General features: G+C 42.1%; 1 protein-coding gene across 1 annotated transcript in view; it reads left to right on the forward strand.

Moving 5' to 3' along the window:
- The window catches only part of LOC122454822 (gamma-aminobutyric acid receptor subunit gamma-3), a 774,851-nt gene that overhangs the window by 483,797 nt on the left and 270,803 nt on the right, over positions 1 to 20,251 (forward strand). The window contains exons 5-6 of the mRNA XM_043489452.1: positions 5,074 to 5,294; positions 7,282 to 7,364. Of these exons, the coding sequence (XP_043345387.1) occupies positions 5,074 to 5,294; positions 7,282 to 7,364 (304 nt within the window). The remainder of the gene's footprint in view (positions 1 to 5,073; positions 5,295 to 7,281; positions 7,365 to 20,251) is intronic.

Here is a 20,251-nt window from a genome sequence, read left to right on the forward strand (position 1 = left end):
CAGCTTCAGGAACAATCCTTCCAAAGTATATTCAGGGTTGATTTCCTTTAGGATTGACTGGTTTGATCTCCTTGTTGTCCAAGGGACTCTGAAGAATTTTCTCCAGGACCACAGTTTGAAAGCATCAATTATTTGGTGCTCAGCCTTCTTGACAGTCCAATTCTCACATCTGTACATGACTACTGGAAAAACCATAGCTTTGACTATATGTAACTCTGTCAGCAAAGAGATTTCTCTGCTTTTTAATATGCTTTCTAGGTTTGTCATAGCTTTTCTTCCAAGAAGCAAGAATCTTTTAATGGCTGTACCAATTTACATCCCCACCAACAGTGTAGGAGGGTTACCTTTTATCTTGGGAAGCAGATTTTGACTATATTGTTGGGAGCAGTTGGTACTTAGCAGCTGTGTGACTTGATGAAAGTTACTTAACCTCTCAGGCCTAGGCTTACCCTCTAGGAGAAAATTGTTATTGTCTCTATTTCAGTAATCAGTGACTGGTGAGTACAGAAGCATGGGAGTGCCTCATGGGAGTGACTTTAGGTGATGCTGCCTAGCTTGCTATTTACCCATCTCAGATCTGCATTTTAAAATGTACTGTGAAGTGACGTAAATGGGGATGGAAAGCAGAGATGATAAGGAGAGAAAAGACCTCAAGAGGAGGACTATATGGTTAGCAGAAGACTTTTTGGTTTTCCATTTTTTTAAAAAATCAATTTACTTTTTATTGAAGGATAATTGCATTTTTATACAATATGAAAACCCACTTGGAAATTTTTACTTGGAATCTTTGGCAACTTTGGTAAAATTCTTGAGATTTTTTTTGTTTCAATATCCCTGATATAATATTGGGATTAAAAGTATCTGAATAGTTTTAGATTCTATCCAAAATACACTCAGGGCCTTTATTGGCTACAGAAAATCAGTCCTGAATATTCATTGGAAGGACTGATATTGAAGCTGAAGCTCCAATACTTTGGCCTCCTAGTGTGAAGAACTGATTCATTAGAAAAGACCCTGATTCTGGGAAAGATTGAAGCTAGGAGGAGAAGGGGAACACAGAGGATGAGATGATTGGATGTCTTCACTGACTTGATGTACATGAGTTTGAGCAAACTCTGGGAGTTGGTGATGAACAGGGAAGCCTGGCATGCTGCAGTCCATGGGGTCACAAAGAGTCGGACATGACTGAGTGACTGAACTGAACTGTCCACATCATTGGTGAACTCTGTCTCTTTAGGGAAAGCATCTTCATCCTGTCCTCATTTCTTTATCCAATAAACTGGTGTTAAAGGGAAGAAGGGATTAATTAATATGGGTACCTATATGTGCCATACTGGCCATTCTCACACCCTGAATTTTATTTAAAGTTTTGAGTGTGTTCTCATGTTCTCTGTGCAAATATAGGCTATTTCATAGTCAGCAATCATCATTGTTAGGCTAAAATTCTGCCATCAAGGAAGTAAGCAGTCTGTTTCCTGGCCCCACTGGGCTGATTCTATACACTACATTGTTCCTGCTTCTCAGGAATGTCTTTGACCTTCCTGCTTCTGTGTCCAGGGCCCCTGCAAGGGAGCCATCTCTCTGCCAAGCTCACTCTGCACCTCACTGAGGTCTTGGTTCTAAGTCACCTTCTCAGTGAGGACTGAAGCCCCCATCCCTGCATCCCACTCTGCTTTCTACCTTTTGCACCTACAATATGTATCTGGTGTAAATCAGGTGGACTCTGCTTCACACATTCTCTCAGGGCCTGAAAGGGGAGTGTGTGACTCTACCACATGCCTGCAAGTAGGAGTGCTGTGATGCTTGGTGAATTGCACCAGTGACCACCATGATCTCTCTCTAGCTGCCAGATGTTTTGTCTGTCTCTCCCTCATTAGGACAGACACACTCTTCCTTTCTTCAATTGAGGCAACCCAAAAGATCCACCCAGTCCCATCCCCAGCATTGGGGTTGCCTGTATATACACCATCAAGATGTACATGGCTTTCCTTGATCCAGTGACCTCTAAACTGAAGAGAAGCCTATCTAACCCATAGCCATGTGTAGAGTATAGCTACAAAGGTGGAGAAGAGTCAGGATGATCACAGTCAGCACTGGTTTATAGCAATTCTGAGACCCCAGTGGGCAGATCCTGAGTGAAGTCTTATTCCCTGTGAGGAGAATATCTTTGATATTCCAGAGTTAAGTCTGGATTAACTCTACTCCCAGAGTTGGGCTCCCAAAGACTCTTCTCGTTGGCTCTTGACTCCAGTGTCTGGGAGTTTCCTTTTTCCATTAACTGTTCCAGCTGTGGGAACATTGGCATTGAAGAATAAGCCTCCTTTTGGATCCAGATTTTCCAGGCTTCAATTTATCATTACAGAAAGAAAGGCAACAGTTAATCTAAGTCTCAAATAGTCACAGACTTTTTTCCAAATCTAATCTTTGGAATCTTTAGGTTCCAAATCTAAAAGGTGGTACTGATGAATTTATTTTCAGGGCAGCAGTGGGAAAATAGACATAGAGAACAGACCTGTGGACATGGGGTGATGGGAGGAGGGAGAGGGTGAGCTGCCTGGAGCGGTATCATGGAAACTTACAACTCCATGTGTAAAATAGATGGCCATTGGGAATTTGTTGTATGACTTAGAGAACTCAAACAGGGGCTGTGTGACTATCTCCTTGTTGATGTTTGCCTGAGAAACAGAATAATGTAAAGCAGTTACCCTTCAATTAAAAAAAAAAAAAAAACCTAGCCAGTCTCTTATTGATAGGCCGATTTCACGTGTGCATAGATCTTGTGTCCACAGGATTCCAAGGTCTGTGCTCTGCCTTTGTTTCAAATGCCACCGCCTCTACCCAGCCCTTTGCTTTCACTTTCACTTCACTCTTTCTCCTAAATTAAGCACAGATACCTTGGTCCTATCAGCCTTCAGTGGAGAAGTCTTGTATTAGTCTCTTGTCCTGGGAGCCATATTTGCGCAATTAAAAAATCTGCACAGTGACAACCTATTTAGAGATTTTTAGCAATGGGTCTCAATTATTTCTGCAAAGCTGAGTTTCAATAGGCTTTAACACTGTAAGCATTTCTTGATCCTATGACTCACTGATGGGGATGAGAAGCATTCGTTTCTTCCATTCCTACAAGAATCAGTACTTGTTTTATCTTTCTCTTCTCTTTTGTCAACTAAAGTAAAACACACAACCTAAAAGTTGCAACTTAAGTATAATTGGGGATCTTACTGGGGACGTAGGGCTTCTCTGGTGGCTCAGTGGTGAAGAATCCACCTGACAACGCAGGAGGCGTTGAGTTTGACCCCCAGGTTGAGAAGATTCCCTGGAGAAGGGAAGCCTGCTGGGCTACAGTCCATGGGGTCACAGAAGAGTCAGACATAACTTAGAGACTAAACAACAACAGCTGAGGACCTGGGCCTAGGATGCAGCCTCTCAGCTCTAAGGAGCTGCTCTGGAGAGTTAAGGAGGAAGCCAGGATACAGAGTTTTTTGCTGGGGAAAAAATGTAGTCAAACTTCAAAAGATCACTGATAATTACAAAGAAGAAGTATCTCAAGTTAATGATTTTGGTGCTCTTCTATGTATGAGATGTAAGAATCAGGGTTTGTTGAAATTATCCCTTAGGTATTTATCTTAAATATCTAGGGCCAGTTTCCAAACCACAAAATGCTTCCTTTTTTTTTCCCCCACCCTGAATTCCCCTCAGGGTGCACCACTGGAGGTGTGTGGAGGGGGCCACTGCAGTGGCTGATGGCTTGGTCCTTGTAGAACTGGAAATTTGTGAAAAATTCTCTGTTTACTGGAATGACAGGCAACAGTCCTTGTTCATACTTTCATAACTGCTTTCAAACTGGACATTTACCCTCTGAGGTAATTTGTTTCCTGTGTTAACCTACCAAGCATAGTCAATAGCAGTTATGTCATGTTTTTTCACCTTAATTGTCTGTTTAAGGCCTGTCTTCCCTGACTGGAATATTAACCCCATGGAGGCAGAGACTTTTCCTGTTGGCACAGTTCTGGGCCCTCAGTGGTTTGCAGGGCCTGACATAGTGCAACAAAGATGATGAATGAGGGAATGAGTTAATAAAAGGTCAGATTGGTCTGTTGAATTACCTCTCAGAAAGGTTCTGTTAAAGAAACTCAATGAAAAGTTTAAATATGAGATTTGTTGAGAATTACTGAACTCTGTAAAAACAATTCATTTATAATATCTAATATGGAAGAAAACTATGAAAGATATTAAGATCACTAACCATCTAGATCCTCTTTATTTTGGACCTAAAGATAGTCCTTTAAACTGTGACTGGGGGAAGAGCCCAGTCTCCAGACTTGAGACATTTCTCTGGGTCTCACAGTAATGTGTATCTAATGTACTGTGCATACTGGGGTTGCTTCCAGTTACAGAAAAAATTTGCCCCTTCAGCCCTCTGTTGGAATTGGCGTTTGACTTGGGTGCTATCAGCCCTGTTTTTTTCTTGTTGTTGCTGCTGCTTGTTTTTTTTTTTTTTTTTTTCTATTTGGTTTGGGTTCATTTGTTATTTGAGAAGGCTCTTGGATGAAAATGATCATTTTTATTAGTATATAAGCTAATACTCTCTGGATCATTTGTGTGGTGCCAGGCACTAGAGCTTTTTATTTAGTCATTTCCTTCCATATAACTCCTTTAAGAAGTAGATAGACACTACTATTCTATTCATTTTATGACTATAGTTGGGTACTGCTGAGTGACTGAACTGAGAGAATGCTAGATTTTGCTACCTGCCAGAACTTGGACTTAGGAATATAGGAAGGTCTGCATCTATGTTCTGAATCATTTTATACCACCTCTTGGCCTCTCACCACACTTTATGTATTTATTACAATTAACTATTTACAGAGCATCTTCACAGTTGACTAATGATACTGGTTACCTTTAAGTGACTCTCATGTTGATCCAGGCATGATGTTAAGTGCTAACAGAAAGGGACATGGGCAGATGAGGATGAAAACATGAGCAGAACCAAACTCCTGAGAAAGAAAACAAAGCCTGCAGAAAGTCCACTAATAGAAATGTCTTTCCCCTCCTTTTACTCTGTTTCAGGAATATCAAATTGATATATTTTTTGCTCAGACCTGGACTGACAGTCGCCTTAGGTTCAACAGCACAATGAAAATACTTACTCTGAACAGCAACATGGTGGGGTTAATATGGATTCCAGATACGATCTTCCGAAACTCCAAAACCGCAGAGGCTCACTGGATCACCACCCCCAATCAACTCCTCAGAATTTGGAATGATGGGAAAATCCTTTATACTTTAAGGTGAGATGCTAGTGAATCTTTAACCCCACTAGTGGTCTGACACTGGGGACTTTAGATCACTGTAGGAATGGGACCCTATTTTCATTGCTAAGTTCTATCACTTCTCATGTTCAGCATGCTACTGGGTCTTGAAGAAGTTTTTCCTAATTGCATGTGTGCAAAACTGATGTCATACAAATAATCTTTAATGAATATAAACTCATTCCTTCATTAGCATCCATTTCTGCCAGAAGTGGGCTGTGGAAATTACCTTTAATATGTTTAACCCACAGGTGCATTCAACTAAGAAATAAAGACGTCTTGGTGTACTAATTGACAAATCTAATTATAGCCAAATTTGAGACCACAAGGAACAAAAGAGCACAGAGGGTGTTCTCTAATGCATCCTTAATGGAAGTGACAGCTACCTTGTAATGAGCCCTCCTGGGGGCCAGGCTGTCCTCACAGAAAACCAGTAAGGTAATACTGGCTGGGTTTAAAAGAACGTGAGCTCACTTGCCTGCCCAAAGTCTCCATTGGGAACTAATATTGCCTGGGTTTGAACCTGGGTCTATCTCTCAAGAGTCCCTCCTGTAGGGTGACCTGAGTCTCACTGAACATGTGACTGCAAACATACCGTAGAATGTATGGTAGGCACCAGCAGCAGTCTTTCTGCTCATCCAGCACTGGGATCAAGGAGGCCGCCCTCCCAGTCTCTGAGGCCTCTCCAGGGCACTGGCCTGACCGCCTTGTGCCGACGGTCTCCTTCTCACTGGCTTTGCGGCTCTGCAGCTGCTTCCTGCCCCTCCTGTCCTGCTCCTGACACAGGCCCGCCTCATTCTGCTGCTCCTGCCTTGGGATTTTACCCATTTCCCACTTTACTGCTGCCTTAGCTCATCCATTCCTAAGGCTTTAAAAGCCATATCCATGCTGAGGATTCATCCCACATGTTATTTCCAATCCCTAATGTCCCTTCTGGGCACCAGATTCTTGGAGCTACCTGCCCATGTGATATTTCCTCGTGAAATCCCACAGGCATTTGACTCAGCATGCTCCCGGGCAAGGTGACTGCTCTAATACCTCTGACTGTGGCCGCGTGTCCTCCTGCTTGGAGAATACCACTGCCAAGGCCTGAATGCACCTTCCTCCCCTACATCCAGCATGAGGGGCTTTTAATTACAAGTGGTTTGTGGTCATAAGGAAAAATCTGTAACTCATATGGTAAATAAGTATTTGTCACATAGATAAAGGCACAGATTAGCATCAAAATAAGCAGAAGAGTAAAGAATTTTAAAGTTTCAGGGAAATAATAATGTTGGCAGACTGGGAACAGCAACAAGAATGCCACAGGAAACTCTGCTGATGAGTTACACTTGGAAAACAGGACTTGTTAATAGCTATTTCCTCATCAATTCTTAAGAGAATATAAATGAGACTCTGAAATGAATGTGAGCTTCAGCAAACCATAATAGAGACATGGCCAGTCCTGGGATCCTTTACAAAAATTCAAACCCCAGGAATGTCTGCTTTGAAAAGATGCCATACACACATTTAGTTCAGTCACCACCTGCCTATTCAAGTGGGAAGGCTGGCCAAATGTGAAATCTTCCCTACAAGTGGATGAACTTGGCATCATACCTAACTAGGCAAATAAATCAGTTTCAAAATGGAGGAAGGATTTAATTCAGTCAAGCAAATTAAAAACAAAGATATGTGACAGCAGGACATATTGTTTCAATCTGTTTCCTCTCTTACTTGGCTGGTATTTCTAGACACGCGGAATTTAGTAATGGACATTCGCTTTGATTCTGATAGTTAAAAGTAAAACAGAGTGACACGGCCCAGAAAAGCCAAATGGTTGTACTGAATGGATAGGGCCCTTGCCAAGACTGAGTTCCCCCAGCCCCCGCCCCCGAGCGGTGGTGATGTGACGGCCGCTGACCTTGCCTCAGGCCCTTGCTGGCTTGCTCCTGGCTGACCACACGAGTGACGCTTGGCTCGCCCACAGGCTCACCATCAACGCGGAATGCCGGCTTCAGCTGCACAACTTCCCCATGGACGCGCACTCCTGCCCGCTGATCTTCTCCAGCTGTGAGTACTGAGGCGGGGCGTGACCGCTCTGTGAGTGACGGTCCGGCCGGTGCTGCCTTCTGGTAACCGCTCTGTGACTGACGTGGCGTCGCGGCGCTACTGAGGTAGTGCTGTCTGTACTGTCTGAGGAAACACACAGCAGTTTTGGGTGGACCACCTGAGGGCTTTCACTCTAGACTCTGTTACACAGGACCCGTGTTACAAATATGCAGCTTCGATAAACCCTTGAGCAGCTTAAACCTTTTGTCATAATAGTAAAGAACTCAGAAATTGATGAACTGTTGACTTACCAAAGACCCTTCTGCTAAAAAGCTGTGTGTACTATTTGAATGTGTACAGAATTCCTTTGCAATAATTTTAGGTTTAATATCATCTTCAGTCAGCTGGTTTCTCTTCAAAATAAAAAGATAGAGCTTTGCTTAAATATATTTATATATGTCTCATTATGCTACAGATGGATGTAATTTTTCATAGTATTTTATTTACTCCAGTTTTTACATGGGATTGATGCTAGAACTAACGAGTACTCATTTACTAATTCTTAAAGACCTTGTCTAATGCGAAGTACAACAATACAAGTAAAAGGAAATATCAAATTTATTTGATTATGAAGTTTCAGTGTAAAGGCCAATATGGAAATAAACTTGCAGAATTTATGATGGCTCATTTAAATCATATTGACCTCAATACTTAAATATGACTCATAAGAATTCAACTAAGTTTATTGACTATCTTTAAAATTGCGTATGGGATATGACATGCGATGAAGTCTCAGGCAGAAGGTTTTGTGGCTTTCTTCAATAGACATTTTAGTAAAAAGACAAAAGTGAAATAATGGATAAACACATTGTACAGTTCATTTTAAATTCAGAAAAAGACAAGATAGAAAGCAAAATTTCACCTAGGGGTAGATGTAACCAAGGAGGCCAAAGCCATCTTGAGAAAGAAGAACAAAGCTGAAAATGCCACAGTCACTGATTTCAAACTATACTACAAAGCTATAGTTACCAAAATGTGTGACACTAGCATAAAAACGAACATATAACTCAGTGTAATAGAATAGAAAGCCCAGAAATAAACTCACATGTATGTGGTCATTAATTTATGACAAAGAAGACAAGAATATATACAATGAAGAAAGGACAATCCCTTCAATAAATAGTGTTGGAAAAACAGGTCAGCTACATGCAAGAGAATTAAATTCAACCACTGTCTTATACTATACACAAAAATTAACTCAAATTATATTAAAAATTGAACATAAGACTTGAAACCATAAAACTCCTACAAGAAAAGTAAGTAAACTCCTTAACATAGGTCTTGGTGATGCTTTGTTTAATCTGACATCAAAACCAAAACCAAAACCAAAAATAAACAAATGAAACTACATATCATACTGAATATCTTCTGTACAGCAAAGAAAACCATCAACAGAATGGGAAGGCTGCCTACTTAATGGATAAAATATTTGTAAATTATAAGAGACTAATATCCAAAATATGGGAAGAACTCATTCACCTCAACAGCAAAGAAAATTTTTTTTTAAAATGTTAAATAAATTTTTATTTATTTAAAAAGTTAAATAAACATTTTTTCTGACCAGATGGCCGATAGGTAGATGGAAAGATGTTCAACATCATTAATAATCAGGGAAGTGCAAATTAAAACCACAATGAGATATCATTTCACACCTATCAAAATGGCTATCATTAAAAGCACAACAAAGGATATGGAGAAAAGGAAAGCCTTCTGCACTGATGGTGTGAATTAAATTGGTGCAGCCATTGTGGAAAATGGTATGGATATTCCTTGAAAAGTGTAAAATAGAACTACCATTTGATCCAGCAAGGAGAGATAAGAAAGCCTTCTTCAGAGGAGGTGATGGAATTCCAGCTGAGCTATTTCAAATGCTAAAAGATGATTATCTTAAAGTGTTGTACTCAATATGTCAGCAAATTTGGAAATCTCAGCAGTGGCCACAGGACTGGAAAAGGTCAGTTTTCATTCTAATCCAAAAGAAATATAATGTCAAAGCATGTTCAAACTTCCATACAATTGCACTCACTTTACCTGCTAGCAAGGTAATGCACAAAATACTTCAAGCTAGTCTTCCACAGTATGTGAACTGAGAACTTTCAGGTGTACAAGCTGGATTTTAAAAAGGCAGAGGATCCAAAAATCAAATTGCCAACGCTTGCTGGATCATAGAAAAAGCAAGGGAATCAAAAAATAAAAAATAAAAAAAAACCCAGACATCTATTTGCGCTTTATTGACGACACTAAAGCCTTTGACTGTGAGGATCACAACAAACTGTGGAAAATTCTTAAGGAGATGGGAATACCAGACCACCTTACCTGCCTCCTGAGAAACCTGTATGCAGGTCAAGAGGCAACAGTTAGAACTGGATATGGAACAACATACTGGTTCCAAATTGGGAAAAGAGTACGTCAAGGCTGTATACTGTCACCTGCTTATTTAACTTCTTTGCAGAGTACATCATGCTAAACGCTGGGCTGATGAAGCTCAAGCTGGAATCAAGATTGCCAGGAAAAATAACAGCAACCTCAGATATGAAGATGATACAACTTAAATGGTAGAAAGTGAAGAGGAACTAAACAGCCTCTTAATAAAACTGAAAGAGGAGAGCAAAAACACTGACTTAAAACTCAGCTTTTAATAAATGAAGATCATGACATGCAGTCCCATTACTTCATGGCAAATGGATGGGGAAAAAAAGTGGAAATGGTGACAGATTTTATTTTCTTGGGCTCCAAAATCACTGTGGACAGTGATTGCAGCCATGATATTAAAAAAGGCTTGCTCCTTGGAAGAAAAGCTATGACAAACCTAGACAACATATTAAAAAGCAGAGACATCACTTTGCCGACAAAGGTCTGTCTTCATAACTGGTGTAACTTAAACAGAGACAAAGTTGCCCATTCCCTGCCTGCTGTCCCAGTGCATTACGGAGCTGGGCCCTCTTCAAGGTGGAATGTCCTGGCAAATGGGACTTTTGCTTGGCAGGAAAGGAGCCACACAGCTCCTTGAAAGTCCTTTATCTCTTGGATGAGAGATAAATAGCAGATGCTGAGAAATGGCAGCAGTAGCCCTGTGTACTGTGAAGCAAATGCTCGGGTACAAAATTTCCAAAAGGAAGCCTGCCTTCCAAGGAGAGAGCAATTGACTGGTCTTAGAGACGCCCAGATAGTTGGTGGAACAGTATTTCTGAGTGTGTCTGTGAAGGTGCCTACAGGATAGTAGATTAGTATAGTGGTCAGCATTTCAGTCAGTAGACTGGGGAAAGAAGATAGCCCTCAGCAGTGTGGATGGGATGGATGGGAGTCATCCAGTCCTCTGAGGACCAAATGCAGGCATACTTCCTCTTATTGCATTTTACTTTATTGTGCTTCACAGATACTGCATTTTGTTTTCCAAATCAAAATTCATGGCATCCCTTCTTAAACAGCCTTGTTTTTTAATTAAGGTATTAACCTTTTCTCTTTTTAATATGGAATGCCATTGCGTAGTTTTTTAATACAGTTCATGGTGTTCTCACAGCAAGAGTGCTGGAGTGGTTTGTCTTTCAGGGAGGCCTGGTGTGCTACAGTCCACAGGGTTGCAAAAAGTCACACACAGTTTGGTGACTGACCAACAGCAACAACAACGTTGCATACTTAATAGACAATTGCATAAAGTAAACAATGCTTATATGCTCTGGGAAACTCTGTGTGACTTGCTTTGTTGCCATGTTTCTTTATTGTGATGACCTGGAACTGAACCCGCAATGTCTCCAAGGTCTGTCTGTGGAAGACACAGGTGAATAACAGCGGTGTTTGCTCTTGGCTTGAGCTGGGACATGCATCTTCAGTTCTCAGATATCAGGCCTCAGACCTGGATCAGGACTGAAAACCTAAGTCTCCTAGTTCTCAGGCCTTTCAACTCAGACCAAAGTACACCACCAGCTTTCCTGAGCCTTCATTGTTTAGAGGACAGATTGTGGAACTTCTCAGCTTCCATATTGTGTGAACCAATTCCTGTAATGCATGATCTCTTATATCTTTATCTCTATCTATCTCTGCATCTATACTTACCTTATTGGTTCCATTTCTCTGGAGAACACTTACTAATACAGGAAGGGAAGTTCTCACCCTTCCATTCTATAAAATACGTGGACTCCAAGGTCCCCAAAATGTTCTTGTGTTCACTTGAGCTCACCTGCTTTGGATGTTGCCAAAGGGCATTTTTTGGTGTGTCCGAGAGACACAGGGGAGTCCTGTGGCCTGGGGCTGAGAGCAAGAATCCAGGCAGTGTCCTGGGAAGCAGGTTCCTCCTCAGGGACCACGCCAGGCAGACCAGTGTGGAGGGTGAGGGGCATTTTGTCAGCTTGTCTCTTTGCCTGACCCATACTCCTTGACTCACCTTTCACCCGATGGCTAGGTCATCTTCCCACATGCTGGCCAAGTCATCTTCCTATATGTTTCTGGATCACTGGCCTCTCCAGCTCCTCCCTGACCAAGCCACCTCACTGCTGTGGACACTCACACCTTGGGGGTGGGAGGGTGCTGTCAATGAGGACAGTGATGCCTGTAGCAGAAGGGATGGAGCTTTGAGGTCTCCTCCCATTAACTGTTACCATAGAAACGACTGCTACTTATGATTGCACTGGCTCTGCTGTCCAGTCTTGAAGGCAGGTTGCTCTTCTTCTGGTTCTGAGTGAAATAAGTTGTTGAGAGAGGTTAGGGGCCAGGTCATGGCAGAGGAAGAATGCCTCACTGTAGCCTACCAGGGTCCTCTGTCCATGTTATTCTTGAGGCAAGAATACTAGAGTAGTTTGCCATTCCCTTCTCCAGAGGGTCTTCGCAACCTAGGGATCGAACCCAGGTCTTCTGTGTTGTAGGCAGATTCTTTACTGTCTAAGCAACAGGGAAGTCATGGACTTTGGGCCATTATGGTGCATCAGTGCAGGTTTATCAAATATACACTCTTGATAAAGGGGGAGGCTATGCATGCCAGGGAGATAATATGGAAAAATCTTTTCATTTTGCTGTGAACCTAAACTGCTTTAAAAGTAGTCTTAAATTTTGAAATCATAAAAATAGAAGTCTTTCTCCTTGCAGTCCAAGGGATTCTCAAGAGTCTTTTCCAGCAATGCAGTTCAAAAGCATCAAGTCTTTGGTGCTCAGCTTTCTTCACAGTCCAACTCTCACATCCATACATGACTACTGGAAAAACCATAGCTTTGACTAGACAGACCTTTGATGGCAAAGTAACGTCTCTGCTTTTTAAAGCCCGGCATTTTGCATGATGTATTCTGCATATAAGTTAAATAAAAAGGGTGAAAATATACAGCCTTGATGTACTCCTTTCTTTGGAACCAGTCCATAGTTCCATGACCAATTCTAACTGATGCTTCTTGACCTGCATATAGATTTTTCAAGAGGCAGATAAGGTAGTCTGCCATTTCTATCTCCTTAAGAATTTTCCACAGTTTGTTGTGATCCTCACAGTCAAAGGCTTTGGTATAGTCAATAAAGCAGAAGTAGATGTTTTTTCTGGAACTCTCCTGCTTTTTTTATGATCCAACGGATGTTGGCAATTTGATCTGTGGTTCCTCTGCCTCTTCTAAATCCAGCTTGAACATCCGGAAGTTCTCGGTTCACGTACTATTGAAGCCTGGCTTGGAGAATTTTGAGCATTACTTTGCTAGTGTGTGAGATGAATGCAATTGTGTCATATTTTTAACATTCTTTGGCATTGCCTTTTTTGGGATTGCAATGAAAACTGACCTTTTCCAGACCTGTGGCCACTGCTGAGTTTTCCAAATTTGCTGGCATACTGAGTGCAGCACTTTAACAGCCTCATCTTTTAGGATTTGAAATAGCTCAGTTGGAATCCCATCACCTCTACTAGCTTTGTTCGTAGTGATGCTTCATAAGGCCCACTTGACTTGGTACTGCAGGATGTCTGGTGCTACATGAGTGATCACACCATCATGGTTATCTGGGTCATTCAGGCCTTTTTGTACAGTTACTCTGTGTATTCTTGCCATCTCTTAATATTTTCTGCTCTGTTGGGTCCATACCATTTCTGTCCTTTATTGTGCCCATCTTTGCATGAAACATTCCCTTGGTGTCTCTAATTTTCTTGAAGAGATCTCTAGTCTTTCCCATTCTATTGTTTTCCTCTATTTCTTTGCAGTGATCGCTGAGGAAGGCTTTCTTATCTCTCCTTGCTATTCTTTGGAACTCTGCATTCAAATGGGTATACCTTTCCTTTTGCTTTTCACTTCTCTTCTTTTCTCAGATATTTGTAAAGCCTCCTCAGACAACCATTTTGCCTTTTTGCATTTCTCTTTCTTGGGGATGGTCTTGATCACTGCCTTTTGAACAATGTTACGAACCAGTGTTCACTTAGCATAGTGCCTTCAGGACCCACTCCTGTTGTTACAAATGACAGAGTCTCCTTTCTGAGGCTGAGTAACATTTCACTACTCGTGTGCTCAGGGTCTTCAGTCATGTCTGACTCTTCCGTCATCAGAACTCACAGGCTGTAGCCCACCAGGCTCCTCTGTCCGTGAGATTCTCCAGGCAGGAATCCCGGAGTGAGCTGCCATGCCCTCCTCCATGGGATCTTCCCTGACCCAGAGATTGAACATACAACTCCTATGTCTCCTGCATTGCAGACAGGTTTCTTGCCCACTGAGCCATCTGGGAGGCCCAATATTTCATATACACACATATACACGTATACAATACATACATATAATGTATTGTATGTACACATACATTTGGAGCAGGAAGTGGCAGCCCCCTCCAGTATTCTTGCCTGGAGAATCCCATGGACAGAGGAGCTTGGCAGGTATAGTCTGTGGTGCTGCAAAGAGTTGGACACAACTGAGCAACTAACAAACACTCTACGTGTATATGTATATATACATATAGCATATATTAATTTTTATTTGGGGGGGTATAGCAGGTGCCTGCCCCCTCTCGGTAAGGTACTGGGGATGGATGGGGAAGACACCAGGGTCTAGATATTGGGTGGGGCTCGGTTGGAAGATAGCGAGATAATTCCCACCTGGTTGAAAGACACTGGGAGGTGGAGGGAGTTGATTAAGTACATCCAGGGCTCAGTTGAAACATACTGAGGAAATAACTGCCCATGGAAGGCACGGGTGGTGGCAGACTCAGTTTTAACTGAGAAATACCCAGGGCTCGGTTTAAAGACATTGAGGTGTCTCTGTTGTAGAAAGACATAAGGAATGGAGCTCATACTTGCAAGTACCTAGTTAACTGGAGAAATTAAATCTCACTCTAAATTTTGAGGGAGCTCATAAATGCATACGCAGTTAAAAATTAAGAGCTGGCTTGGTAAAACCTTAAGCAAGGCCTTCTAGGGGGAAGCTCAGATTTGTCTGCGTCTTTGAGATGTAAATATCCTATCTGATCTTACTAAGTTTTTGTATTGTGTGTTTGTTTGTATTAGACCTATATGAGGCCTTTTTGTGTTCTTAATAGGTGGCCAAATGATGGATCCTTTTAAAATTAGAGAAGCTTATAAATTATTAAATCTAGAGCACTCTGATTGTAAGCAACTGTTCTGTTGGTATCTATAAGACACCAGGGCTTCCCTGGTGGCTCAGATGGTAAAGAATCTTCCTGCAATGCAGGGGACCAGAATTGGATCCCTGGGTCGAGAAGATCCCCTGGAGAAGGGACTGGCAAACCACTCCAGTATTCTTGCCTGAAGAATCCCATGGGCAGAGGAGCCTGACAGGCTACAGTACATGGGATCACAATTGGTTGTGACTGAACAATTACACTACTACTACATGTCATGAATTTATACACACACATATATATACATCACCACCATCCAATCATCTGTGGGTGGATACTTAGTTTATTTCCTTGTCTTGGCTGTTGTGAATAATGCTGATGTAAACATTGGATGCAGATGGACATTTTCTTTCCTTTGGATTCATATTCAGATGTGAAATGCTGGATCACATGGCAGTTCTGTTTTTCACTTTTTCCTCTACACTGTTTTTCCTAACAGCTGTACCAATTTACGTTCCCACCAACAGTGTACTTGGGTTCCCTTTTCTCCGCAATCTCACCAACACATGTGATCTCTTGTCATTTTGATGGAGCCATTGTGACAATGAGGGGTGATATTTCACTGTGTTCCTGACTTGCATTTTCCCGATGACTGAGCACCTTTTCGCGTACCTGTTGGCAATCTGTATGTCTTTTTCAGAAAAGTGTCTGTTCAGGTCCTTTACCATATTATAATCAGGTTATTTGTTGTTTTCTATTGAGTTTTTATATATTTTGGATATCAGTCCCTTGTCAAATATGTGATTTGCAAATATTTTCTCTCATCCTGTACATTGCTTTGTGGCTGTGGTGGTGGTTTAGTCACTCAGTCATGTCCGACTCTTACATTTTGTTCTTTCCTTTGTTGTGCAGAAGCTTTTTTTTTATGACATCCCTCTGTAGCCAGATGACCTGGGTGAATTGCTGGAGGTTTTGTGCCCCTTTCTTAACAGCAAATGGAAGGAGGGAGGGTGGTGCAGTGGCAGCCAGGTTGCGGAGGTGCTGGAGAAGGTGGTCTTTCAGTATCTCAGATCTGCTCACATGGGGCAAAACCTCTCCTCTTCGCAGACAGTGGTTTTGCAGGTGCTGGGTCACCTGGAGAAGAGTGTGCACGGGGGGTACACAGATGACGTTCACACCTGCCAAACACCAAGTGCCTGAAAACCAGCAAAAGGGAAGTGCTGGAGGCTTGGAGTAAAACAAGAGTTAGAGCTCATCCCTATGTCAGCACATCTCCCTGCCTAGGTATTTGCAGATTGTTTAAATTCTCTGAGACTTAGCTTTCTCTTAATATGTACCTCATATGTCTCTGTGAAGATTCAGTTAAATAATGGAATGTGCATGTGAGGGGAAACTCCTGCTCAGGGCTCCCTCTTTGGTCAGAAGGGAGTCGTTTGATTGCCATCACCATGGATACCTTTGTGACTGCAGAGAGTGTTGGTGGGGGCAGGGGGGAGCCTGAGAGGGAAGGACCAAGGCTGTGAAGCAAGGCTTCCTGGCCTGGAATCCCGGTGCCTGCTTGCTTCACCACAGAACATTGGGGAACTTTCTTCACCTCTGTAAATCCCACTGAGTCTTCCTTCCCCCATCTGTAAAGTGGGAATGGCAGCAAGCTGAAGAATGATGGATGGGATTAGAGGCATACCCTTTATAGATTGCTACTTGATTTAGCCCAAGATGTGGACTTGAGGGAAGCTAGGTGACAGGAGTAAGTATGAGGGATGTTTGCACATTTTCTCTCTTACTGTTAGGTTCCCCACGGATGCACAGCTGTGCTGGAGATACTCTGCACACGGAAAGCTTCTAGGGGAGAGAAAATAATCAAACCCTCATTAGCCATTAGTCATGCTGGGCTTAATTTCATCAGTTTGAAAGAATCTACTCAACTATGGACACACTTCTGTATAAAGGTTGCGTGCAGACACTGGACTCTGCAACTGTGTTAAAATAAAGATAAGGTAAACTGGCCACTCTCCTTTTCCTAGACCTTATAAGTGGCATGCTCACTATGTTGGTTTTTGTCAGTGCAGTGATTTTTAAGGGTTTAGAGAAATCAGGGTTTCTACCTGAGACCACAGAGAAGAGTGCATTTTTGTCAACTGATGGGAACTCCTATCCATCCAGTGCTAGTTCAGCTCTCCGTGTTCCAGTGGGAGCAGCAAGCACTTCTGAGGATTAGGATAGGACCTCACTGCACTGTCCTACTTGGGGAAAACATCTGCCTGCTGATTGTGCTGCCGGCCAAGACGTTCACTTTCACTCCATCGCTGGCTGTCATGTCCACATGAGCACGGAGACCAGAGACAGCCGATGTGAGCGCCAGGGCAACGGTGTACAGCTGATCCTGCCCAGGTTCAAAGCCGTAACACAAATAGATTTGAAGGGGACACTAATGCATGCTTGATGCATTAAAGGCAAATTGTGTGAAAATAACAAGGTCGGAAAACCTTCATGCTTCTCACATCTTGCAAAAATTTAAGTCACTGAAGATGAAACCAAAATTTCATCAGCAACAACTGGGAATCTAATCACCACATCATTGCCTCCTTGGTTTTACGGTAAGAGACCTTTTCTATCATTCATCCAACACAATCCCACAAGTGCTGTCTTATTCATGGAACAGATGAACAAACCCTGAAGAGTGTACAAAAGAAATCTTTCAAAGAAAAGACTGCTTGGCTATGAAGAAAAGACTCCTTCCCTACATCTTTCAGAGTTCTGTTACACATCTTTGTGCAGTATTTCTGTTTTGATAATTAGTTCACAGGAATAGAGACAGAGATATAAGCATTTCTGTTCTGGGATGTGTTTTGGAGGGAAAGAAGGGCAGGATAGCTGTAGCATAATATTGAGAAAGGAAGACAGAGGCTTCAAAATGCCTAAACAATTACTGAAGCAGCTGAGTGGTTACCTAGGTTACCTAGGTTAACAACTCTGTCAAGCATTTACTGTTCAGACTAGGGTCTTTGTTTTGTTTTCTATGTGTGGCTTTCCAGAGGAAATATAATCGCTGTAATAGAGTGGGGCTCAGGGGAGACATTTAACAGTTACTTTCACTATTTTATGAAAAAAAAAATCTTATTTGCCTTTAAAAAATTTTCCCCATTCAAAGACTTGATAGTAAACATTATTTGGGATAGTAGAAATAGTGAAATCTCTAGCTTCTTTGTGTGTTTCTGTTGTTTTATATAATGCACGTATTCACTGAAATAAAGTTTAAAAAGCTTTTTGAAACAAGATGAAGTGTGAACCCTACTGAGCATCAAGGAGTCTTTGGACTAGCCCCTTGCCTGCTTGGAAGCCCACTCGCAGGCCACTGTACCCACACAGTGACCCTGAGAAGTTCTGTTTTTCCCAGTGCCTTCTGCAGCCAAGGTCATGCCGCATGGGATGGCGAGGCCCTCTGCTTGCATCCCCCTGGGTAGTGAGGGCAGCTGGGCTTGAACAAAACAGAACGGCTATTGAGTCTGTACTCTTGATTATTATTATAACTGTTGTTTTTGTTGTTATTACAAGAGGACAGATGAAGCAGAATTAGACACTCAGGCCTCAAGGTGTGAAATGTATGAGATGTGTTTTGTTGCAGCATTGCTCCTCCCCTCTAAACCACTCACAGTGAAAAAAACCAACATAGCAAGCACTTTTATGCTCTTTATCTTTGACACCTGTGCTGGCTGTAACTGTACTCTATCTTGAGAAATTATCAAGGAAATGTCGTTGCTGTTATGGTGATACTGACAATGTCTGAGAAAGTTGGCTGATATTCAGAGTGTTAAAAGGCAATGCTACTTTTTCCCAAAATAATTAATTTGGAAGTGGAATAAATGCCAGGTAGCAAATCTCTATGTCAGCAGATGTGGGTCCTGCCACTGCATGGTTACAATAGTCCGAAGGGCATGTCTGGTTTTCTGTCTGGCTGGCACCAGGGGTGACCAGAAGATAGTGATGATCTCTCATCTATGTGTATGTTTCCTGCCAGAGTGCAAGGCAGCACATTCAGCCCTCTATTCCCACCTGCCATCCCCCCTTCACAGATGAGAAAACTGAGCCACAGAGAAAGAATGCAGTGTGGGATCATACAACTGGTGCATGGTACAGCAATAGTATAAATTTGGCTCTTGCTTCACCAAATCCAGGTTCTTCTCTCCATCCCAGTCTTTACCTGGACGGTTATTAGCTAAAGAGACCCAATGTCAAGGCAAAAGAACTCGTGCATGGCCTTCTAGAAATTTGCTTTTTCTATCACTTCCATCCGTACTCTGACCATTGCCTCCTCACTCAGTGATCAAAAAACTTGGCTTGCATGCAAGCCAAGACAGAGCTACTGCTTCCTTCCTCCAAAAGGAACATGAAAATGAAAATCCTCATGGGATTCCTAAGGAAAGCATGCATCTTTCAGGGAAGATTTTTCATCAAAGCATTGCAGACATGTTCATAGTCAGCTTAATAGAGTATACTAGGAATTTTGGAGCATCTCCCCTTTTGCCCTTTCCACCAAATGAACCAAGCAGGAGAGGAGAGCCTGCCTCCTGGATCCTGATTCAGCGGCTTCTGCCTGAGCCAGGTGAGCCCTGGACACAGAACAACTCTCCTGATTCCCCTGTTTCTGGGCTGTGGTCTGGGCTCTTAGGAAGCTTCGCTTTGTTCCCCACTCTGTTGGGAAACAACAGGAAGGCGGAAGAAGAGCACACCAACCAGGAGGAAGTCTGATCCTTTCTCTGTTTCTTTCCTGTGGCTATGCTTAATGTTGTGCTAGTTGAAAAGTGAAGTGCTAACAGCATCCAGCTCTGTTATCACAGAGCAGGTGAAAAGGGGTGAAATGGAACCTGAGTGGCAATATATTCATAATGTATGTAACTGCCAAATGCATGTCATTTTAAGCATATCTTGGATTTGTGTATTAATTCCTTTCCTTCTCTCATTGTCATTCTTTAAACTTCCATCACTACCCAGATTTAAAATCTACTCTCCACTGACTCAGAATCACTCTTCTTAAAAGTCTTCAAAATTTGCTCATTTATCGTATTCATTCACAAATAAATTCCAAATGTTTTTATCCAGAAGGAAAAAAGAAAGAAAGAAAGGAAGGGAGAGAGGGAGGAAAGAAAGGAAGGAAGAAGGAAAGTTGTGGTGCATTCTTAATTGGTTTCCATCATCTGGGAATAGAGCTGGAACAATCCAGTTATTCTTTGTGGGATCATGAAAGCAGACTTGGTAATGTTTAAATGTTGCAGGGGACTTGCATTTCTCACTTTTAGACACATTTCCTCTGTTTGGATGACTAAGAC

This window comes from Cervus canadensis, chromosome 17, assembly GCF_019320065.1.
Source record: "Cervus canadensis isolate Bull #8, Minnesota chromosome 17, ASM1932006v1, whole genome shotgun sequence".
Lineage (NCBI taxonomy): Eukaryota > Metazoa > Chordata > Mammalia > Artiodactyla > Cervidae > Cervus > Cervus canadensis.